Raw genomic sequence first — 25,133 nt, forward strand, 5'->3', positions numbered from 1 at the left:
CCAGAACTGCTAGTCCTCTGTGGGATGAGAACATTACAGTTATCCAGTATTTTAATTTTTGGTGCAGACCAAAATAGCACTAATAGGTCTGCACCAACCTATTAGATGCACTTCACCTTAGGGTAGAACACAAAAGGAATGGGTTCAAGACCTTTTATCAATTATTCCACAGTTCAATTAGGTTTTGTTAGAGTCATATCCAGCTAACACTATTTTCTGCAAAAACTCAGTGATTCTGTATTGTAGTGTTACTGCAGATGGAAATTATGTAAGAATAATTCTGAAGGGGCATAGTCTTACTCAGAATAGTACCTGTAATTGAGAATATTACATAGAATGCCACTAAAATGCAATTGCTGCTAAATCTCTAAAGTGTTAGCTGCTGTGCAGTTAGTAGAACATTATTGCAGCAGTTAAGGTTCACAGAGTCATTCTCTTTAAACATTTACTAATTCTGATTCTCCTCTCAAGAACGCTACTTTCCCAACATCAAAGTCTTTAAACATTTACTCATTTTAGACCTTTTGGTCTGAAACTGAGGGAATTAAACTAGTTGAAATACTCTGGCAACCATGTTAGAACGAGTATCTATACGTACATCAGTCCAGTGTGAGACAAAACACGAGGAACAGGAAAAAATACAGAAGAAATTCAGTCAACGAATGAAATCTATTCAACAACAGGTCATGGAATAAGAATTCAGCTGATAAACGAAGACATGCTGAAGTATGGCCAGCAAGAAGGGTGGCAGCAGGCTGACAGTATATTAATGAAATTCTTTATTAGAGTAACAGTGTATGCTATTTACTGCATCCAGTGGTTGCAATTCTTACCACCAACCATAATGTTAAGAGGTATATGTAATATAGGCTAACATACAAGTACATGGAGCTAGGCTGAATGTAGAGTAGATGGTTTCATTTTGTAAGAGTTGGCTTTTTGTGCTTTTTCTGATGCCCTGCGTGATACAGGAAATTATCCTGAGATGTTTTCCCAGCTGGAACCATTTTGTAATTGCCTCCTGCATGTAAAATGCGTACAGCATAGCAACAAGGAAAAGATGCTGGGAACTGCTCTCACCAAATAAGTTAAAACTCACTGATACTTGGCAAACATGGATGGCAGCCAGGACTTACCACACTGGAAACCACAATGAAGAGTCTGCTCTGCTGAAACACTGAAGACAGGCTTCAAGGTCACAAATGGACAAGAGCAAGAAGAGCGTTAAGAGGGAGCATCCACATCCTCAGCAATGTTTGATTCACAGCTCCATGCAGACACACAGCGAGAGGTTATCTGACAGAAGTTTCTGCTTTATCAGAATATTCATACTTGAATCAGCTGTCAGGTGCACTGACTGCAGGGCTCTTGCACACCGATGTTTCAAAAGGGTTTATTTTTTGTAGCATTAGGGACCATCAGGGCTGTTACTGGAATTGACCTTTTAAAAGAGGAGGCCTTTGAACAATGAAGCAGCACGTAGGCTGCATCTGAAGTGTTGTGACATTTTAATCATACCAGAGGTGGCACATAGAAAATGGGTGAAAAAAGCAACATAACTCAATCTTTGAAACCTGAAGCTGGACAAACACATCACATCAAGTACTCAGCAGTGAATAAGCAGCAGTGTAAAAGATAAGGAATCTACAGATAGTAACATAACCTGTTAGAACTGCCCTTCAAACTCATCAGATCAGTAGTAAAAAGGCATCCTCCATTGTTTCTAAAGTTCTGCAGCTAGGGGTGCAAATTTTATTAGCAAGCTCCTATTTCTTAACACAGCTGAGCCAAAGAAAAAATATTACAGAAGCCTCATTCTGGGTCTGGAGTCCATAATTTGGAAGACTGGTAGGCCTGCACAGCTCCAAAGAAGTTACACAACTATTCTCTCATATTAGAGAAAAGCAACTTAAAAATGATAATAATAATAATAAAAAAATCAGGAATTCATGAGTGGAACACCGGAACACATATATCATGATGATGATTAGATGATTATTGTTATTATTATTTTGAATACTGGGGAGTTTTTTGTATGTTGTAAGAAAGTTCTAGCTAACCTACAAATCTGTGTTTTGGGGAAAGCTGCCTTACACAGCAAGGCACTTACAAAGTAAGGCAGCGCCTTGCACTGCTCTTTATGAAAGACAAAACGTAAGAAGAAGCACTTTGCAGCCACCTTCTATCTAAGTGACACTTTGGTTAAAAACAAGTTCCCGAAAATGAACTTTTCTGCTGTGTGAGGCTCAAGGACTGTGATGTCCTGCACAGCATCACATGCCTCTTTGGCAAGCCCTGCCTTCTTCCCTTCTGTTGTCTTTTAGCGGAAGACCAAACTCGCTTCAGATTCAGGCAAGTTCTGCACCAAGCTCAAAGCACTGTTGTGCTTATGGGTAGAATATAACATATGGCTCCTCGTCCGTTTTTGAAGCAGCTTCATGTTACAGCCCACAGGTTGTATCCCGTTCTGGAGATACTCAGAACCTGCCTTCCTGCACTCTACTGCAGGGGACCTGCTTTAGAGGGGAGTCGGACTCAATGATCCTCTCAATGAGGTCCCTCCCAACCCCTACGACTCTGCGATTCCCGTGAACCCTGTTACAGACAACGTGTCATCATCACTCTAAAAAGCATAGCCACGCTTTTGAGACGAGCAGCACGCACTGAGGCGGAAGAACACAACACTGGGCTCACCGCGCTCGGTCCCGCCCCCCGCTTCGCCCGCACGGCAGCGCGCAGACGGTTACAGCCTTCGGCTCGCGTCGCGCGGAAAGACGGCGCGGCCACGTGACCCTTCGGCGCCGCCGTGACGTCAGTGAAGCTCGTGCCGTGGGCGCGTGCTGGGTCGGCGGCTTCGCCATGTGCGCGGCGGTGTGGGGCTGCCGCGTCACGGCGGGGGGCGACGAGGACTACGACAGCGACGATGCGGACTGCTGGGATATCGGCGTGGCGTGCCGGGGGACGCAGGTCGGGCGGAGCGCCTCTGCCGGCTGCGGCTTGTGGGGAGGGAGGCAGCGAGCGCGGGCGGCCTCGGCGGGGCTTCGAACGGGGAGACATGCGTGGCTTTTTTTTTTCCCCGCTGGAGCTGGGCGTGTGCTGGAAATGAGCCGTCGTTGTTGCAGGCTGTCCTCGGGTCTTTGGCCTTGGTCTTACAGCAAGGTTCCCATCCGGCCGTATGCAGGAAGTGGAAGTTGTTGGTTAAGTGGATTGGAAATAGGTCTGAATTATGTTATTGCTTGGTTCTTGTCATCAGTTTGGTAGACGTTAATTACTTAATAATTATCGCTTTATAGAAGTTATGGGAGAGGTTATGACAGTATGTTGAGTAATTCTGACCTGTCATAATACACCTTCAGAACGATCTATGAAATTTGTCTCCTATTTGCAAAGAAACTACTGAGTTATCCTTAATTTATTGCTGTATTAATAGTGGGTAATTTGGGTGATGCTTGCAGCAATCTGCGTCTGCAGCTTTAATCTAAAACAAACAGTGTGACACGCATGTGAAAGGGACATAAATCAGGCAACAGTCCGATTCATAAACTGGACCTTTGGTCAAATCCTTTTTTAGGTGAGTTATTTATGACGCAGCAACACAAATTCCTCAGCCCCCACAGCAGTAGGAGCAGTGACTTTTCTAGCAGCGGATTCAGCTCTGGGTTAAGCCAATGCCTATCACTGGAACAGGCTGCCCAGGGAGGTGGTGGAGTCTCTTTCTCTGGAGATGTTCAAGACCTGCCTGGATGCCGACCTGTGCAATCTGCTGTAGGGAACCTGCTTTGGCAGGGGGGTTGGACTCGATGATCTCTGGAGGTCCCTTCCAACCCCTACAATTCTGTGATAACCATTGTGCTGCACTGCCTCAGATTGCTACGTCTATGTCTGCTTGTAGTGGATTTGGTTTTTGTGCTCTTTGCAGTATGTGAGATGTGCAAAAAAAGTAAAGACATTGCGGTGTTGTTCTGCAGACTTTCAAAGCGAGGCTGGATCAGGCCCTGGGCAACCTGATGTAGCTGTGGTGTCCCTGTTCATTGCAGGAGAGTTGGACTCTCTGGAAGATGGCTTTCAGAGGTCCCTTCCAGCTGTAAGGATCTATGATTCTACAAAAGGAGTCCTAATTAAAATGAAACGCCTTTGAGAAAAACTTAGTGTGCTGTATGAGGATAGCTCATCCATTGAGAAGCAATTTAGTTATATTTTCGGAGAATTGGAGCCTTTCTGAAAAAATGCAATCCTAAAACTTTTTTTTTTTTTTTTTTTTTTAGTAGAGCAGGTCTACAGAAGTATACGAAGGAGACTCTTACTATGTTTTTATTCTCTACTGCTCAACCCCTGCTCCTGTGTGCTCACAGAGATCATTAATGTTTTTACACTGAAATTCAGCTGTTAATTTTACCTTGAAACAGTTACCATATTTTGACTTAATTTTTCTTTTTCTGTCTAGCAGCTGGATCAGGTGCCGCCAGCAGACAAGAAAGATGCATTTCAGAAAGCTCTGACAAGTGGTGATGTGTTGCTTATTGAAGAACTCTTAAACTCAGGTGATGAAAGTCAAATAGGAATCTGAATATATTTAATTGAACTTGGAAAGAATTCTAAAGCTTTGAAGTTCCTTGCTTCAAAGCAATGTCTGGGATTTATGTAGAAATATGTGAATGTTTCCAATATGGAATGTGGAATGAAATTACTTTTTTCAGTATATCAGCATGATATACTTCAGGAGGTTCCTTCTAATTTATATTTACTTAGTCAATCAGGAGTCCTGAAAACTGGGAAAGTTATGGTGTATATACAATGAAATACAGTGTTTCTTTGTTTTCAAGCATATCTTTAGCTGAAAAATCCATTACAAACACTGAAATTGAGGTATTTTAAATTGATATTCAGAGTTCAGTGCGTGTTCTTTCTTACCTTGAGTGTTGTGAAGTGGGACATTAGAAGTTTTAAAAAAAACATATAGCTTCAGTTTGGGAATTCCATGTCTTTTTTACTCACAAAATTGTTACATTGCTTGTACGTGCCATGTGTAATGCTGCTGTCTTGGCAACATCAGCTGGACAAAGTTTTTGTGATTCCTGAGGGTATAATAGCATTTGTGTGGCATTTGCCTGTGAAAGGTTGTTTGTTTTAACTCTAAAACCTTTTTTTTTTTCCCTTTTCTTTTACTCAGTATTTCTCTGTAGTGTTTCTGCTATTTAGTGTTAAGAGAGTTGGATCACTAGTTGAAGCATCCAGGGCAATCAGTAGCTGTGAAACTGAGTTGACCTGCCTAGTGCTAATTATCAGGAAGTTCTGCTTCAGCAAGCAAGCAGAATATAGTAGCCTAGAGTTTGTTCTCTTAGAAAATGTCTTATGCTTGGGGAAAAGTAGGTTTTTAGTTAGCACTTTTTTTCTGAGTTTTAAAGCAGTGATGTTACTTGCCTTTTGGAGTAATTTTTGTTTACATCAGTATTAAGTCAAAGCTAATAGTAGTGACTGAAATACATCTTCAGTCCTACACTGAAAAAAAACTGTTCTTATTTAGAATTTTTAGTGATATCTGTGCATTAGATTGAATAACTGTTTTGCTACATTTGGCCATTTTTAACTGCTCGTACATCAGAGAAATAATAATAGCTCAGATCAAACCTTTGCATTGATGCCTGCCACATAATGAGCTGTCAGTTTGGAAGATGATTACAGGAACGTAAGGTCAAGACAGAGATCCCTGTAGTCTGGTGTCCTGTCCCCTAAAATACACAGTGGAGTGTTACAAGAGAATCTGTGCATTTTCTACGATGATAATTAACAGTAGTTTTGACGTGTGCAGTACAGGATCTTCTGAGCAGTACAACGTAATGCCTTTCTGAGAGGGAGGTGTTTCTGAAGGAAGGTAACATCGTCCTTTAGAGGTTCAGTCCTTAGTCAGATGAAATCTTTGCGTCTGAAGTTGGCTTTAGTTTATGTTCAGTAAAGCTTGTAGGAGTCTTGCAAGGTGTGCTCTGACTCCAGGTTTGTGTTGAAGGGGATATCCTAGCAACAGTTATGGATGTTCTTTCAGGCAGAACAAGAACATGTTGTCTTTTGCCTTGCATAATGATAGCTCTAAGAATCAGTAGTGCTGAGGGAGTTTCATAGAGCTCCTTGAGGAGATGGACAAGTGCCATGTCTTCTCCTATCCCTCTTTTAAAATGGTAACCCTCTGGGAACAGTCTTCTGAAGTGTATGTTGTCAAAAATTAATGCAAAGAAGTAGAAGGTGCAAAGATGACTCTGGCATTTTAATCTGCTCTGGAAGTAAAATAGTACTGTGTAATCCATAAGTTGTTTTTTTTTTTTTTTTTTTTTTTTTAAATGGAGCTGAAAATTAGGAGGACCTTTTAGCAGATCAAACTGATTGAAGATGGAACTACAGTCACTCCTGCTTTTTCAGTAGTCTCTTCCAGTCCTGTCTTTGCATTTGTCTTTGAGCTTATCTGTCCACATGGAAGGGTGTTCAGACAATAAACAATAGCAAGCTGTGTAGGGGGAGAAAAAATGAACAGTTTTCCAGCCAGTCTGGGACTTGAATCCCAGGTCAGATGGGAACCATAGCTCCCCCAGCATGAGAGCCATCAGCAGCTTTGATTATTCGCTCAGCTTTAAGGTATTGTGGAGCCACAGTGCTAAGTGTTGACGGACTTCAAAGAAATGAGTATTTCTAACAGAAGAGAAATTTTGCTGTACCAGTTGTTTTCAAAGAATTGTGGAATGGTTTAGGTTCTTAAAGTTCAAAAGTTCAGAACCTCCTGCAGTGGTCAGGGTTGGGCAGGTTTTATAATTTGTCCCTCAAATAAACTGAGTCTATGAGCTGGGGTGCCCATTTGTCAGTGGTGTCATCAACTGAAGATAGCATAGTGATGGCTTTGGTGTCCAATTGCAAGTGAGAGCATTCCTAGACTTGGGAAAAGCACTGTGGCAAATACTGTCTGCTATATACATAAATAAAGCAATGAGGAAAACACTATCACAGGTGTTTTAGCAAGTCTCTATATGGCTGCCAGGTAGATATTTTGTCACTATTATTTAAAAACACATTAAAATAAAAAGCTCTAGATGGGAGTTGTAGTTGCTTGGACTACTTTTCCTCAAAAGAGGGAAAGTGGCTTCTTTATGCTATGAGTGCCAGTTTTCCATTTTCCTTTTCTACTCCTGATACTGTTGGATATCAAACTTCCTAACTTCGTAAGTGATTTGTCTAAAGGGAAGTTCAGGTGTGACTTACTGGCTCTCCCTATAGAACTTGGATGTGGAGAACAATGAAATGTTTTGTGTACTGCACACAAACTGTAATGCTATGGCAGTGAAGATTGTAGTTTGTATATATATATATGTATCTGGTCATAGGTTATCTGGCTAGCAGGAGTAAAAATGGTTCAATACTAGCATTCATTGAATGTTTCCTCCTTATTGATTCCTTATACAACTCCTTATCTTGAACAGTTAAAGAATCAATCCTAGAGCAGTGACTTTTTACTTCCTCAGCTTTAATGACTTCATGATGCTTACACTGATTGCATCTTTGACAAGCCACCAAGGCAGGGAAAGTAAATACACATCCTGCATGAAGAAATATGCAGATAGCTCAACTACCAGAAGTTTTTTAGGATAGCATTTTTTTCCCACAACTGTCTACTGTAAAAAAAAAAAAAAAAAAGTAGTTTTAATTGTTCATAATCAAATGTTTGACTAACATGGAATCAGCAGATGGAAACTAAGTGCTATAGAGGAAATAATATTTGAGGAATTATTGAAGGAGTGATTCGTCTTACTATGAATGTCTACAGAGGTTTTTATTTGAAAGTTGTTAGATAAGTTGCTGGGTCTGGCACTTAGTTTTTGATGAATTTGGGAGGGTAGTCTGTCAAGCTTAGTTTTACCCCCAGGAGAAGCTGTGGCCTTGCCATTATACTGATTGACAGACAGAACTTGTGATTTTGACTGAATCTGGCATTATCCTCTGTTTCCTTCTGTTAAGCTCATATTTTGTTAGTATGGAATGCAAAAAACTGGTATTTGCTGCTTAGCTACGTTGGATAGCAGAGACTAAAAGGAGCTATGAAGTAGGAAAACCTTAGTGTGGTACTAGTGGTATGACAAGCAAGTTGGTTCTACCACAGCTTGGTAAGAATGAAAATAATGGTGGGAAGGGGTTGATTGAGGTAAAGCTGTAGAATGTAAGTGTGTACTAATCTGGAATTATTTTTGCAGCTAGATTTATCACATATGTGTTTGTTCAATGTAATTTTCCTATTTGTGCATTAACTGCATTGAGAGCTAGGCTTCTTTAGGGTCAGTTCTGAAAGTTGTTTTTTGATGTTCCAGGTGAAGTTGTATATATAAAATGAAAACATAATGTGCAAGTCCTCTCACTAGGTCTGTGTGCAAAAGGAGTGTAACTTTGATAACAACACATTGGAATGAGGATTACAAAATGCATCTTTGTTTTGGTGTAGTTTTAAAATTTTAGCATCTTAATTTTGACAGGGTTAAACATAGAAGCTAGCATTCGGTTTGGATGGACTCCCCTGATGCATGCTGCCAGTGTGGCTGATGATGCAGTAGTACGTCTTCTTCTGGACAGAGGTGCTAATGCGTGTTTTGAAATAGGTAAGATATAAATGAAACTTAGCATCCAATACCTCTCAGTAACAAACACTGTCCTACCCTTGTTCTCTTTTTGTATATATGTAGGAAAAAAATCCAAGTTCACACTCTAAATTTCCTAATTTTGAACTAAAAGTAGTAGGTTTAAATTAAAAAAAATGTGTTCTTGGATCTGTTCTTGGATCTGTTCTTGGTTCAGTTAATAGAGTTTTTTTTGTTCCCTCTTTCTCTTTTTTCTCTGTCTCCCTTCTACCTCTCAATCCCCAAGTGCTTCTTTAAAAATGGAGCTTGGAAATACTTGTTCAAAAATTCTCCCATGAAGTTTTAGAGTTAGAATGTCCTGTTATGTAGTACGTACTGCAGGAAACAGCTGGAATCCCAAATTGTAATTGGTGCCCACTGTTTTTAAATTTATCACAATTACGTTATCTCATCCCTTCTAAATCTAACAAATTTTTGTTTACTCAAAAATGTAATGATTCTTCTGTTCAGCTTTCCAACTGGATATGAGTTAGGGATTCATCTTTAAGGCCACATGTGCTTTTCTTCTCTGCTCAACTGTACCAGTTTATTGCTCTCCAGCCACTCAGCACTGCCCTTTCAAACATGCCAGGTGACCTGTCCATATGAGTGCAGTGTGTCTTCTTTCAGACTAAAGTAAAAATACATAGTGGATTTTAGATTAATAGTTAATAGGGATTATTTTTTTTTTAATTATTTTTTACTGACTGCACCCTAGCAGTCTCAGAAGCAGGTCAAATGTGAGTTTTGCAAGGTGATGATGAACAGTAATTCTCCTCCTCTGGGCAGTAATTGAAGAAATAAACTGTCTACTGGAATAGCTGTCTAATTAATAAGGAACAAATGCGGACTTTTAAATCTAGAGGACAAGTTTTATATTAAGTGAAAACTATTCTTCGTTGTGTTTCTGGATCAGGTTTTTCTGCAAGAGTTCAGTGGAACTTCTAGGTAATACCAGCTCCTCTGTCAGTTTTTACAGCTTATTAATAAGGCTTTCCTACTTCAACTGCAGTATTTTCTTTCTGTTTCACTGTGTTGGAAGATCAGGAAAGGACGTCACAATACAGATGATGCTGACAAAGGACGCAACGTTGTGAAGTACATAAAACAGTGATCTTACATTCCAGTAGCTTGCCAGCATTTGTAAAAGAAGTAGTAAACTGCAGTGCAGATGGTAGATATCTGGCTTTAAATTTTTCTTGAACTTCTTAGGAGCTGATCAGAGTATGAACTCTGATTGCTTGCACAAAAAGCAGTTGTGCTTCTAAATGTCCTTGTAGTCAACAATAGAGGGCTTCCGTGTGGCTGCCTGCAGCTCATACCTGTTCAGTATTTTTGGTTGTAGAAAGCTAAATGTTGGGCAGAAACTGGGCAGCAGTTTCAGCCAGCCAGTTAACCAACATATGTGGCGTTTCTTCAGTGTGTGACCAGTTGGGATCAGGTTTCTTAGCTGGTTTCCCTGCTTGTCTGTGCGGGGAAACAGTAGCTAGGGCATACGCACAATGGAATACTGTCCAGCCGGGAGCAGTCTTGCCAGTCATTGTTACATATAAATCCAAATGTGTTTGAGAAAGCTATGCCATCCTGATGTACGGAGTGTTGCCAGTCCTGGTTGTTCTGTATCAGCAGTGATTCTATACTAACAGTCCTATAACCTTATAATCTAATAGTAGCTATACTGTTAATTAACTCTCGCTGCATTACGGTTATTCTTTGTAAGCTGGTTGCTTAATTTTACCCAAATAGTAGAATGAGTTGGTAGTCATGAAGAACAAGGAACTGGATGTAATACTCACATGCAGTGAGATCAGAATGTAGTGTCTTTGAGGTGTAAATTCACCATGTCTTCAGGATTTTTCAGCTAATCATACAGACTGATACTTTTGCAGTCTCTTACTAATTTTTCTGCACAAAAGAGAAACCTGTGTGTTGCATGAGCTACAGTTAAGCGCACAGGAATCAACTTCCTCTCCTTTGTGCAAGGAGAGTAGTTCATATTCTGAACTACTGAGTATGAATATAACTACAGTTTCCTCTTAAATATAATTCCCAAATTAATAATGTTTGTTGCTGTCTTTTTTTCGAAGTCCTGCCAGCCTTTCAGTTCATGTTATTGTTGATAATGGGTTAAACATTTGACTAAGAATCTGTCAGTGCATTATATAATTTCCTGAAATGTTAATTACTTGTTCAGGACTTTAACTCCATGAAACTTGATTTTTTTGTGTAACATGCTGAAGTTTTTGTTTATACGTGGTACAATTTTACATGACATAGTTGAAAGTTACAAGATTGTGTACAAAAACCAAGGTGAATTTGAACACAAGGTCTTAGATTGGAGTAGTGAGGGACAAGAAATCGTGAGAAGTAGAGCAGATTGAGGTGAAGCACAGAAGAAACGTCTCAAATAAAATCTGATTTCATCTGACAAAGGTGTTAGTGCATACACAATCTTCAGGTTTAACAGGGAAGAGAGAATACATTGGAACGCTTCACGGTATGATCAGAAGTATGTGCAGTCAACATTATGCTGGTTAAATTGTTAGAGGCATGTTTGAACTTGTATGCAGGTTTATGCAATAAGCAAAATGAGCAGTTGTTCAAACAGCGGTCTCCTAACTGACTCTAGAGCCAGAGAGCTCACTGAGGTCCTGGCTGAGGTTCATCTGCAGGAAGACTGTAGGAAAAATGATCTCTGTTCTCTGGACAAACGGCGGTGGTGTGCAGTTCTGCTTCATGAGCAGAGTGATCCTGTGGCGCCCTGTTGGCTTCAGAGCTGGATTAAATACGCTGGTCTCTCCTGTTCAATCTCATGTATTATACAGATGTGAATTTAAAGAACATTTAAAAAAAACGTTCCTTTTTTGCCGTCTTTCTCCTGTCACTGCTGCATAAAAGCCGTCAAAGTTCTTAAACTGATTTCCTTAAGCCATTTCATAAAGACCTTATTGTTTCAACTGCCCTTTCGATGGATCTCTATTCTGCCTAAAATTTACATTGCTATGTGTTTTGTTTTTTTTGACTTCCTGTAAATTGTTTCTTCTTTGATTGTGTTTTGGGAAGAGGTGGGGAGGAACAGGGAATAATGAAGCTACTGGTGTAGACCAAGATGTGAGAAACAAGAACCTAAAGTTAAGCTTCAGCAGGTTTTTTTGGGGGGTAGCTAAGCAGCATCCTCACCTTCAGTAGAGATGGAAGCTCTGCTACATTCATTGACTCCAGTCTTCTTCTCTTATTTGGTGCTTCCATCTAAAATGATAATTCTAGTGACATTTGCTGGAAGAAAAACAAGTTTACCTTTTTCTGAGTATCTTAGTTTATCAGAACCTGATTAAGAGCTCTAGCAAATGTTAAGGCTTTTAAAGAAACTTTTGGATTTGCATGGTATTTAAATTTATGTATGTAATTTTCTAACTGTGAGTTTCAAAACAGATAAGTACACGGTGCTCATGGCAGCCTGTGCTGCTGATGCTTCAGAGAAAAAGATCTTGAAGACCGTAGAACTACTTCTGTCAAGGAATGTTGACCCTAACCTTGCTTGCAGGTACAAAAATATGTAGTGTAAACTTTAATGTTATTGTAGAGAAATTTTTAGATGTGCTTGTTATGAGTTAAGTCTACTTCATTAGCTTTGTATTACCTTCTACTGTATGTATATAGGAAGATAAATGTGCAGGTGTTTTTTCTCCTAATATAGTAGTTTATCTGAGTAAGTATGTGTATGACCAATTTTATCAAACTTAATTTGTGCTTTTTTTTTTTTCTTTTCTTAAGATAATAACTAACCTTAATCTTTTGTTTGACCACAATGTAATTACAGGAAATGTCCTCTGCCCTTCCCAGGTCATATTTCTTATTCAGTATAAAGATATGTGATATATGCCCTGATTTTGAGTTTTTTTGTGCATGTCTAGCTGTATTCCTTTCATGAACAAGATTTCTATGGTGAAAGTAAAAATCTTTGTAAATAGAATACATTTATTCCAGTACAAGCATGCGTTATTTTATTTGTTAAAATGACAGCTTATTTCTTGGATTACCATGTCATGTCTAAACAGTCTGAAGCAATGCACTGTAAGTTGTATGTAGTTGCATAGTCTGATGCAACTTATATTTTACGTCGTAAAGAAAGCTCATGGTCTGACTGTGATAAACTCTCATCCCTCTGCTGGAAGACAGTTTCTGTTTGGGGTGCGTTATAATTGCTTGTTTTTCAGTTAACTGAAATTCACTTTTTACACCACAGCTCTTTCACCTCTTTACCACAGTACTTAAGATATGTGGACTATGTAGCAATGCAAAAGCACTGGAAGTCTATTGGCTCTTATTAGTAGAACTCATACTGTGTTGGGCCCCAAACCTTACTGTAATCATAGTACTAATGCACAGGGAATAGAAACCTTTCTCTATTGATCTGTGGGTAGTGCTGGTATGGAAAGCCTTTTGGTTTCACATCATCTGAAGCTGATAAATGGAAACTTGCTGGGTTGTGTTGTTTTTGTTGTTTTTTTTTGTCTAATTCATGAAATGTGTAGGGGTAGGTGAGATAAACTCATTTGAAATGTCATCAAAGAATGAATATGGGTGTAGGAGTCTGTAGGTGAATGGTTTATTTGAAATAGAATAGTATTGAGGAGAATGTACTAAGAGTAATTTATATTTTTGCTGAATCAAAAATAGGAAACAAGAAAGTTTGTAGAGGAGGTAATGTAAGAAAGTGTAAGTGCAAACTGAGGAGTTTTGAAAGACGAGAAGCAAGGTAATGGGTAGGTGAGATGGGAAGATATTTTAAGACCTGCTCTATGTGGTGTTTGTGGAGTTACTGTGCTCAGTACTTCATTTAAATGAATGCTAGCTTGAAAAATGTGTTCTGCTTATCTTGTGAAATTTACTTCCCTCTTGCTTCAGCATATAAATTGTGTACTTCAGCTTTTTGTAAATCCTGGAAATATTTGAGCAGGCTCTTTGTTATTTATTTGATTTTGTTTACTTGCTTTTTAAAGTTCTTTTAACCTGCAGTGCTTTATTAAAGGGGCACTGATTTTATTAAAATTAACCTTTGACTATTTTAGACAGAAGGAAAACGTATGATGAACTGACAACTAAGCTAACAGAACTGTCACTGAGGTTGTGTTTCGTAAACTTTGGATCTTAATGGTGGCATCTTACAAGTTCTTATTTAGGTAAAGTGCAGTAAAAAAAACCTAATGGCTTTACAAGAAGAATAGGGGATGGATGTGCCTGGTCAGTGACTAGGGCTGTCCTAGGTATTTCGGGGTGGCAGGGAGAAGTGGAAAAAAGTATGAGTATTCCAAAACTAAACTTCTCTTGTAGATTGAGACTGAAGCATACTGTTAGGTACAGGAGCGCGTACGCATTAAAATATAATTGCTGTTGAAGTCTGTTGTTAAGTTGCCTACATACATTCAATTCTGCTTACACTGAGTAGTTTTGAAGGTTATAAAAAAACACAACGGAAGTTTTACAATGGAAGGTTTTGCCTGCTTTGCTCTGTTGGCAAGATGGTAGTGAGTGTATCTAATTCTTGTCTCAGTACTGCTGAGTTCACAAGGTGGGTCTCCAGGTTGCACAGTCAGAATAAAGCAATTGTGTAATGCTTCAATTTTAGCAAGATATTTATTGCCATTTATAAGATAGTAAGTCTGTACTGCCACATAATAATTTCAAAGACCTTGACATTATCATGGTGTGATAATTAACTACACCAAATGACTAATAATACATTTTAGTAAAGGAAAATAGCTTGGGAAAAATTAATGCATTAGGGTGTGTTTTATGGCCAAAGGCAAGAAAACTAGGGCATTTAATACCAATTGAGTAAATGTCTTTGACCTACGAAGAGAAAATTATCTCGTGATATTATACTTCATGATCTTATATCTCATTATATTATACCTCATTACTGTGAAAGTCTTATTCTAGCGTCATAAACTCAGAAAGACATTGTATGTTGGTCAAATGTCAGTACAGGGGAATGAAATCTATTCTAAAAAAAAAAGCAACAAAAAACCCCCATCAAATACTGAATTATATTTAGCAGAGAACTTTGTTCATAAGGGCTATTTCCACTGTTGCAGCTAGTAAGAGAGCCTACCAGGGAGGTTTGCTATTAGACCTGCTGTTCACAGAGAAGGACTGATGGAGGTGTGGAGGTAGGGAGCTTTGGGAGCTGTCCTGCGCAAAGCGACCACGGAATATTAGGAGTTTTCTATTCTTGGTGAAGTCAGGAGGGGGATCAGCAAAAATGCTAGTGGCCAGGACACTGGTAAGGAGGGTCTATTGGAGGTCAGTCCTGAAGGATGAGAGAGTCTAAGAAGGCTCTTCAAGAAGGAAGTTTTAGGGGCACTGGAGCAGGCTGTGTCTGTGCTGCGAAATGAGCCGGTAAGGGAGAAGACCAGTGTGCATGAACAGGAAACTTTCTGTGAGGCTCCAGGAGAAAAGAAAGTACTTCCTGTGAAAGAAATGACAGACAACTTGGGGAGAATACAAAGAAGTTGTTAGGATGCACAGGGAGAAAATTAGAAAGGCTAAAGTCAAGCTTCAGTTCAGCCTGGTCACTGTAGTGAAAGAGAACAAAAAGTGTTTTTGCAAATATATTAACTCTAAGAGGAGGGCTAAAGAGAATCTCCATCCTTTACTGGATGCAGTGGGGAATGTGACCACTGATGTTCCCAGTGCCTTCTTTGCATCTGTCTTTAAAAGTCAGACCAATTATCCTTGTGATTTTCTACCCCTGACCTGGAAGTCTTGAATGGGGAGCAGAATAAATCCCCCATGGTTCAGGTGGAAACAGAGACCTACCACTCCATCTCAACTGCCACGAGTCCGCGGGGCTGGATGGGATCCACCTGAAGGTGCTGAAGGAGCTGTCAGAAGTGATTGCCAAGCCGATTTCCATCATCTGTCAGTGTTTCTGGTCAACCAGAGTGGCCCCAGAGGATTGGAAGCTTGTCAGCGTGACTCTCATCTACAACAAGAATCTTAAGGAGGATTCAGGGAACTACAGTCCTGTCAGATAGACCTTGGTGCCAGGGAAGGTTATGGAACAGATCATCTTAAGAGAGATCACATGGCATATACAGGGCAGCCATGGGATCAGGCCCAGCCAGCATGGATTCATAAAAGACAGGTCCTGCTTGACCAACCTGACCTTCTTCTGTGGTTGAGTAATCCACGTGGTGGATGAGGGAAGGACTATTGATGTAGTCTACCTAGACTTGAGCAAAGCCTTTGACACAAGACACTGAGGCTGCAGTGTCTGCAGGGCTCCTCAAAATGAGGAAAGGATTCTTCAAATCTTTTACTGTGAGTAGTTACAACAAAACTTCTGTGTACATTTTTTCCTGATTACAGTAAGGTGTATGAGTACAGTTAATTTTTCTTCAACGTTAACAAGTAATGGAGGATTTATTTTTTTATATCTATCTGTTTATCGTAAATCTTGGTTTCTTTGATGGATTAGGTTTGTTTTTCTTACTCTAATCTCCCTCTTTCAGACTTGCATGTAGATGTATCTTGCTTTCTGAAGCATTGGTTGTGGGACTAAGGCATGAAATGGTGCCCTCGCATAGGTAGAGTTGCATAAATACAGTTGCATATTTATTCAGCACTGTAAATGTTTCTACCTTGAAACAGACTCTATCCCTTTAAATTAAAACATATGTAAAATTGGGTGCTTGAAGTCATAATGCCTATTAATATCGTCAGACCTTTTAAACATCACATTTATTTGATTTTACTTAGCAGTGGTGATGCTTTCTCACTGCTTGTTTGACTCAGTGCCTTGATTTCAGATGTCATCTTTGCAGTACTGTACAGTTGTCACCACTGCATGTTGTGCTCCAGAGAAAAGACTGTTCTGTAGCTTTTGGAGTTCTGCTTGGTAGTTTTTTTTAAAAAAAAGCAGAAGATAATTGTGAGGTGGTAGTAGTGTGCAAGTTTCATAAAAATAACAGTGAAAGAAGAAAGAACCTCCACATATATCTGTACTCCAACTATTGCCTTAAAAATGCATCAGCTTAAACATCACACTACCGTTTGGTCTATGAGGCTGCCAAAGAAAGAGACTGTTTCACCTTCCTTTTATTCAATCAGAACAACTTCAGTTGAAGTGCTGACAGGTTAAAATGATTTAGTTACAGACCAATGTAGACCTCTTCTTCATTTTATTACTAGGTTCATTTCCCTTACTGTCTATGTGTCTTGAGATGACATAGTTACCTTATATTTTGCTTATTTCTGAATAATATACTTTTTTTTTTTTTTCACTATCACAAGATGCATTCCCATTTGCATTGTCTAATTGTTTGGTAGGAAGGGACCTATGAAGTCTGTTTTCTGCCACGGACAGGGACACCTTCCACTAGATCAGGTTGCTCAGAGTACCATCTAACCAGGCCTTGAACACTTTTCACAGATGGGGCATTCACAACTTCTGTGGTCAACCAGTCCCATTGCCTCACAACCCTCTGAGTAAAGAACTTCTTCCATAGGTCTAACCTAAATCTTTTCACTTATTTTAAAGCCAATAATCCTTACCACTATGCTCTGGGGGGGGGGGGGGAAAGTCTGTTTCTAGCTTTCTTTTAGGCCCCATTTAGGTACTTGAAGGCCACTGTAATGTCTCCCTGAAGCCTCTTCTCCAGGCTAAATATCCCCATCTTTCTCAGCCTGTCTTTGTAGGAGAGATGTTCCAGCTCTGATCATCCTTTTAGCCCTTCTCTGGATTTGCTCCACTAGTTCCATGTTTGCCCTATGCTGGGGCTCTCAAGCCAAACACAGTACTGCACATGGGTTCTTAGGAGAGCAGGGGAGAAAAATCACCTCTCTTGACCTGATGTTTGTTTCTTCTGATGCAGCTCAGGATACAGTTGGATTTCTGGGCTGTAAGCATACATTGCTGGCTTGCATTGAGCTTTATCAACCAACACACCTAAGTCCTCTGCAGGGCAACTCTCAACCCGTTCATCACCAGGCTCTATTGATAGTTGGGATTACCCAAACCCATATGCAGGACTTTGCAGTTGGTCTTGTTGAACTTAATGAGGTTTGTACAGGCAAGCTTCTGAAGCTTCTCAGGATTTCTCAGGATGGCATCTCTTCCTTTCAGCACCACCAACTGCACCACACAACTTGGTGTTGTCTGTAGACTTGCTGAATGCACTCAATTCCATTGTCTGTGTCATTTACTAAGATGTTAAATTGTGCTGATCCCAATACTGGCCCCTGAGGAATGCCAGTCATCAATGTTCTCCACCCGGGCATGGAGCTGTTGATCACAATCCAGCTAATTTCTTGTCCACTGAGTCATCTGTCTGTTGAATCTGTGTCTCTAATTTAGACAACTTAGAGTCTAGAGAACTTAAACAACTGGAACAGATTGCCCCATCCCTGGAGATATTCAGAAAAACTTGACATAGTGGATGAAGCCCTGCCCATGGCAGGGGGATTGGAAATGGATGATCTTTAAGGTCCTTTCCAATTCACTTAATTCTGTGATTCAGTTGTCGTGTGGGACATTGTCAAATTCTTTCCATTTTTGTGTATGTCTGAAATTTTTGCAATGGACTTTTAACGACACTTGTATTGTACCACGTTATCCTGACAGATAATAACAGATGTTGAGAGTAAGAAATAATGAAGAAGAATGAGCAAAGCCGTAGTGGTAGCTATAGAGAGGCAGCGTTTGATGAAATCTACTAGGTATGCACATGTATTTCGGGGTCCCTCTAGTGGTCGGCATTGAAATTACTGGTAAGAAACCATTTCAGAAAACGTTTCTCGTCTCAAATTGCATTCATAGAATCACAGAATTGCTCAGGTTGGAAAAGACCTTAAAGATCATCAAGTCCAACTGCAACCTAACGATACTACCCTAACTCTAACAACCTTCCTGTCACGGAGTTATCTCTAGATCTGCATTCATGGCAGGGTGTTGTTGTAGAATAAACTTTTACATCAGATTTTTTTTACAGAGCCATACGTTAGAAATACGCAATGCTTTTTTTTAGGGAAAAAAAAAACTCATTTTAAGATATGGTGCATTTTTAATTGAACACCGTTAGTAAAATATTTTGGCTTATAACTGTTTACTTCATAGCACCCAGAAACTCAACAGCTTTCTCCTGCAATACTACATGCTTGTCAGTCTTTAGTCTTATTACACCACAGAGAAACAATCAGGCTACTAAAAAGATATTTTCTGAACAGAATCTTTTGAGCAATATGTATATTTAGATAAATTTAGATATATTTCTGAAAAACAGCAGGCCAGTTCGCTATGGCTTCATCTTACAAGCATCTAAGAGGAAGCATAATAGACTGTTGTCATCACATTTGGGGATATAAACAAAATAAATAGAATAATGGGAAAGGTGGTGTCTATAATTTCTACTTAAGCAGTCACAAGTAATAGTTTTGTATGTGTAAAAGAGCAAATGTCAGCATACTTGTGGGAATGGAAAATTAGGAAAAGGCCAAGGACGTAAGTATTTTGATGTACGTTTACTTTTAGTATTTCTAAACATTTTTAGTATGGCATTTCTATGTAATTCCCTGATGACTTCTTTCAGGTGTGCTCAGGAAGGCTCTGAATGTTGGTTGTTCTTGTGCACGCTGTGGTTTTGCACTGTACTTATTTTGTACATTATCCATAGTTGTGTGACCGGTGATTTTTTTGCTGGTAATGTTTTTGTCAGAGTTTTGCAAGCATGTATATAGTTGTTAATATGTATATAGTTGTTCATTTCTCTTTAACAAGATTATTATGTTTTATAACAAGATTTAACAAGATTATATTATGTTTTATAACTTGTCCTCCACAAAAATACGTCTTTTCTTTCCAGAACTTTCAGTTAAACTGTGTGAAGAATTTATCACTTAAGCTGTGTTCTTTACATTTTTTTAATGTGAAAAGTAATGCTCTGCCACTTTTTTTTTTTCTCTGAACTGAATTTTAAAATGAGTGATAAGCTGATATTCTCTGCTTTATTAACATAGAAACTGTGATCTCTGACTATGCGCATTCCTTTATGAAGCTGCTTCACGTGCTTTCATTGAGAGCCTGCCTTTGGGTCTGTGGTAGCAACAAGAGAGATGACCTTGAGAAACAGATTTCATGTATTTCTAAACCAGAAAGCTTTTCATAGCTGAGAAGTGTTAAGAATATTTGATGTAATGCAGTATTTGAATTTGAAAGTGATAAAATAGTTTTCAACTTCTTCTCCTAGAAGTACAAGCTATAAGTTTATATTCTAATCTCCAGGAATGATTCCTCTAAGTTTTCTCTATCTTCTGGGAATGTCCTCTAAGTGCAGAGGGCAGTAATTTGCTCTTGATTTCTTCTCAGTTAGAAAATAAATAGCAATTCTTAAAATGTATAAAAAATGCTAACTGATGTAAATCAGTTACTAAATCTTATGTTCTGATAAATTGAACCTTGTGGTAAAGCATAAACACTGTGCCATGGGCTTTCATTCTCGGTGAAAATGGCTCTACAGAAGAGAGTGTTTGCAGAATTGAAGTACCCTGTCTGATCATACAGCTGGATTTTAACAGCTTGACATGCTTGTCACTGTTCCTTCCAGGAAACAAATGACTCCACTGATGTATGCAGCTAGAAAAGGCTGTCCTCATGTTGTTAGTCTTCTTGTTGCTCATGGATCACACATAAATGCTCAAGATGAAAATGGATATTCAGTAAGTGGTTTACTTATGTATATATTTCAACTAATTATTTAAAAGTATTAAAAAAAAAAAACAGGAGCCCATAGGCTTATTTTCTAAATATATTTTCCTTAAACAAATACTCAAGCTTATTTATTGTGCATCTACCCATCTACCTTGAGATTGTTTTGCACTGCGTGTCTTTGTCTTCAGATTCTGCCATGTAAGAAGTTATGAAGTTATAAATTTTGTGTTATTCATTGAACCTCTATTTTTTTTTTTCCTCTATATGCAAGCTTGATAAAACAAAGTTGCTTTTCATGCAGGCATTAATATGGGCAGCACACCATGGACATAAAAATGTAGTCTTTATGTTGCTTGAGCTTGGAGCTGACAAAAATCTACAGACTAAGGATAAGAAAACAGCAGCAGAGATAGCAAAAATCAATGAACATTCAGAGGTACTTAATTTCATTTCTCTTTCAAATATGAATTCTGTGGGTTTTTTGTGTTTATTTTGGAGCGTTTGGTTTGTTTTTTGAGTTTGACATTAGAATCTCTGCTATTAATCGTATGGTTTTCTGCAGAAGTTTTACTTTAGTAACTACAATACAGGAGCGAGTTGAACACCTGCCAACTTTCCACAGTTTTAAACGCTTTTAAATGTTGTGCATTTTTTTGTGCTTTGTTGTTGTCATTTCTTTGGCTTATTTCTTTTTAGAATCTTTGACTTCAGATTTGAAATGTAGAGCAAGGGATTAGTAATGTAAGTAACGGTGACGTGAGAAGTAGTAAAGTCATGTGTTCGTTTTTGTTTGTTTTCTTTTTTCCTGGCTGCCCAACTGTGTGAGAGAAGGCAGATATCAAACTAATTGGCAGTTTGTAGTTTCTGATTGAAGCTGGAAGTGAAAAAGCCAAAGCTAAAGGGGCAGAGAGACTCAGTGGTATGTACTGGCCATTTTCCAAATCTATTCTCAGATTCTTTGGACAGAAGACAGTTTAAAACAATGTGAATTGATCATTGGATCACATCAGGTCATTGGAAAAGCGGTCACTAATTACCAGTTTGAAGAAAGCTGCTGAAGACATTACACACACATACTCCTAAAATAATTCTTTTAATTGCCCGTACTAAATGGTACATGGTGGATCAATCAAATCAGATTTGTGTGTTTTGCTTTGAGTTGCTCTTACCAATAACTTCTTAGTGTTTTTTCTAGTGTCCCTTTAAAAATATGTAATTCACTTTAGTGATTTTTCTACTGTCTTTCCTCTCCTGTTTTTCCTCCTGTCATATTACAAGGCTAGGCAGGAGCAAAAATGGTAACTATGCACAGAGCGTAGGCTAGCAAGATCAGTGTCTGAGGCTCAGCAGTCTGTCAACTCAGCTTATTGGAAGGGGCTCCACATGCTTTCTGTCTATGATAAATGACTTGTTCAGCAGGCTGTGGCCACATAGTCTTACAACATGACTGTCTGACATAGAGGGAATACAGGCTCCTTGCACTTGAGAGGTGGGTCTTGCTTCTTGACCTGTGAAGTATTAGCTTTCGCACAGTTACTGCAAACTCATGCAGATGTTACTGTGATATTTAATGGTTGTGAGCTTGTTCCAGCTTGGAAGTCTGCTTGTCTGCTCTTCAGCCCATTGACAGCCCCTCTGCGTTGTCAAAGGCTCTGGCAACAGAAACTATATGAGGGAACGTTTATTTCCTTGCATATTGTACTGGGTTTGGCTGGGGTGGAAGTTTTCTTCCTAGCAGCTTATGTGGTGCTGGTTTGGATTTGTGACCAAACCAGTGTTGATAATGCACTAGTATTTTAACTGTTGCTGAGTGTTTATGCAGCAACAAGGCCTTTGCTGTGTTTGTCAGGGAAGCCCTGCAAGCAAGCAGGCTAGGGTAGGTGAGGGTCTGAGAGGGGACACAGCTGAGACAGCTGAAGTGACCAAAGGATTATTCCATGTTGGTATATAACAGCCTTGCTCAGCAGTAAAAACATGGGAGGAGCAGAGGGATTTTTGTTAAGTAGCTGTTTCTTGGAGCCTGGCTGGGCATCAGTTTGCAACTGGGAGATGGTGTGTTTGCCTTTGCATCGCTTTTTTGTTAGGAATTTGTGTGTGTGTGTGTGTGTGTGTGTACACATTTCTAATTAAAATACTGTTATCTTGACCAACCTTTTTTTTTTTTTTTCCTCACATTTATTCTTCCTGTTCAGCCCTATCCCATTTTAAGGAATGGACAAGCAACTAAGTGGGGACTTATGTGCTATCCAGTGTCAATCCACACTGTGTGTGTATAGACAAAAAGCTGGCTAGTCACCTGAATTTCAGAAAAGTGATCTCACCAGTCCCTTACTTTTATACTTTTACTAGGATTCTACTTGCTTTGCTAGCTTTTCTAGTAACTAGCAAGGGCAGTGCGGTTTTTTGAATCCATCACTGATGTGTAGTGATATCTGGTAGAAGTCTTCCTTGTTTAATCAGTTGAAAGAATCCTTGTCTGTCAAATATAATCAACTTCAATTGTTAGATGTAAACTGCTAAATGTTGGGTCTGTATACGCATTGGAAACTGAGGTGTTAAAATAGTTTTATACATTTAGCTTCTTAGGAAACTTACTCCATTGAGTATGTGGTACTCTTGTCTACAAACAACAGAAAATAGTTGTTGGAGTATTGCTGCTTCTGAAATAATAGTTGCTAACTCCTTTATGACTGCGTTGTGTATAAACTTGCTTTGCATCCAGAAATGTTCCTGATGATAAACTCTTAGAGCTTAGTCTTAACTCCTTACTGTACTTGAATTAGAAAAGACATGGCAGATGTTTCATGTTCCCCCAGTGTAGTAATTCATAAAATAAGTCTTTGTAGTCTGACTTCTGTGTATTTCTTTATGCATGCTAACTAACTCATTTTGGCTCTTTCAGATTTATAGTTTACTCTCTTTGACTGTAAATCACTTGCAAGGGAAATACTGTGGGACAGTGAAGCAAGAGACTATGTACAAATTTCTGACAGCTGCCTCTGACCACAGTGTTAGGTAAATAAATTCATGGTGTAATTTTAATTTATAAACATTCATGAGAGATTGTGTTTGTTCATAATAAGTTTTACTAAAATGCACTGTGTATCATTTGAAGCACTACCAAGAGCTCACAGTAAGTATGTTAATATTCATTTTTCAGGACTGCATGGTTCCTTTGCATTGTAAACTATGAGCATGCTCTAGGTCTTCCTTTCCTCTCAGTTGGCATAAAGTATAGTAGAGGCAGGGTTCAATGGCACTTACCTGTGTTTCAGTGCTGTTAAATTTTTTATGCTCCTTTGTTGGATACTCCTTGTTGTGTGGTTATCTTCATTTGATATTCAATTTCAGATACTTTTACTGAATGCCTGTTCTCATATTCATGCCACCAAGAAGAGCTGTGCCCCATTTTTCCACGTGCTTTCAGATACTTGCATCGCCTTGAGGAGAGCCATACATCCAAGCAACCCCAAGTAAAATATGAACAGCATTTAAGCTCCAGAATTTCTTTTATAAGCATGCTTCTAACTCTGAAGCATGCAGATGTCCCGTGGCTGACTTCAGTACCTGCTTTGAAGGTTTTTGGTACTGTTTTGTCATTGAACATACAGCTAAGAAGTCCTCAGCAAACCATCCATTTTCTTCCTTGAGCTGCATAGCCTTGAGAAAACAATCCTCAGTGCCCGTAGGCTCTGTGTGGTGTGTTCTGATTAGTCAGTTTAATATTGTGTCCCTGCTTAGCCAGGTCATGTGGAATTTGAAATACTAAATTACGTATCATGAGGCTGATGGTAGTTCATTAATTAGCACTTCAGACTTCAGGTAGTCTCAGACAGAATCTAATCAGATTCTGTTGCTAGAATAATGTTTACATCAGGTGTTTTTTTTTTCCTCTGGGACTTCAACCACAATCATCTTAGAGGCACTTTCTGAAGCTGAGGGTTGAAGACTTTGCATGGTAAAGTCAATTATCTATGTTGTTCTCTGTTCTTGTGTATTACTAGTGATATAAGGAAGTAACCCTCCGCAGCAGTTATTCAAATGAATTTTGTCCTGTTGAAGCCTGATGCTGGCTAGAGGGTGTTCTGTCAGGCTTAGTCATCTTGATAAGCTTTGAAAACACACACATACATGTGTTTGTTCTTTTTGTGTAATGATAGTCAAGAGGTACAATATCCTCAAGTTGGAAGGGACCCACAAGGATCATTGAGTCCAACTCCAGGCTCCACACAAGACCAATCAGATCTCTGAGAGCATTGTGCAGATGCTTCTTGAACTGTGGCAGCTCTGTGCCATGAGCACTTCCCTGGAGACCCTGTTCCAGTGCCTGACCACCTTCTTGGAGAAGAACCTTTTCCTGATATCCAGCCTGAACCTCTTCTGTTACAGCTTCATGCAGTTTCCTCGGGCCCTGTTACCCTCACCAGAAAGAGATCAGCGCCTGCCCTTCCACTTCCCGTTGTGAGGGAGCTGTTGGCTGTGATGAGATCTTCCAGCAGTGTAGCTCCTTGAGTTGGATACCTCCTGCCTACCATTGGCCCTTGTAGTTTTCATCGCAAGCATTGCCACTTGTCTTCTCAGTTTCCATTTCCTCTCTCATCTGCTCCTTCCTAATGCATCGTGTAGTACTGGGTGTCAGCATGTTGCCCCACTGTCATAGATGTTTGTGTCAGCCTTCTGTAGACATCGGATAGTGAGGGTGGCTTCAGTCACTGACTTCTGCTATCTAGTGGAACAACAGTCCTGACTCCAGATGCCTGGATTCTAAAAGGAGGAAA

General features: G+C 39.3%; 1 protein-coding gene across 1 annotated transcript in view; it reads left to right on the forward strand.

Annotated features, from left to right (window-relative positions):
• The first annotated feature begins 2,859 nt into the window (after positions 1–2,859).
• Positions 2,860–25,133, forward strand: part of ASZ1 (ankyrin repeat, SAM and basic leucine zipper domain containing 1) — a 36,993-nt gene continuing 14,719 nt past the window's right edge. Inside the window, exons 1-7 of the mRNA XM_042872793.1 lie at positions 2,860–2,967; positions 4,445–4,541; positions 8,505–8,627; positions 12,078–12,189; positions 20,252–20,363; positions 20,657–20,791; positions 23,258–23,370. Of these exons, the coding sequence (XP_042728727.1) occupies positions 2,860–2,967; positions 4,445–4,541; positions 8,505–8,627; positions 12,078–12,189; positions 20,252–20,363; positions 20,657–20,791; positions 23,258–23,370 (800 nt within the window). The remainder of the gene's footprint in view (positions 2,968–4,444; positions 4,542–8,504; positions 8,628–12,077; positions 12,190–20,251; positions 20,364–20,656; positions 20,792–23,257; positions 23,371–25,133) is intronic.

The sequence above is a fragment of the Lagopus leucura genome, unplaced genomic scaffold (genome assembly GCF_019238085.1).
Source record: "Lagopus leucura isolate 7727_CA_CO unplaced genomic scaffold, USGS_WTPT01 Super-Scaffold_100008, whole genome shotgun sequence".
NCBI lineage: Eukaryota > Metazoa > Chordata > Aves > Galliformes > Phasianidae > Lagopus > Lagopus leucura.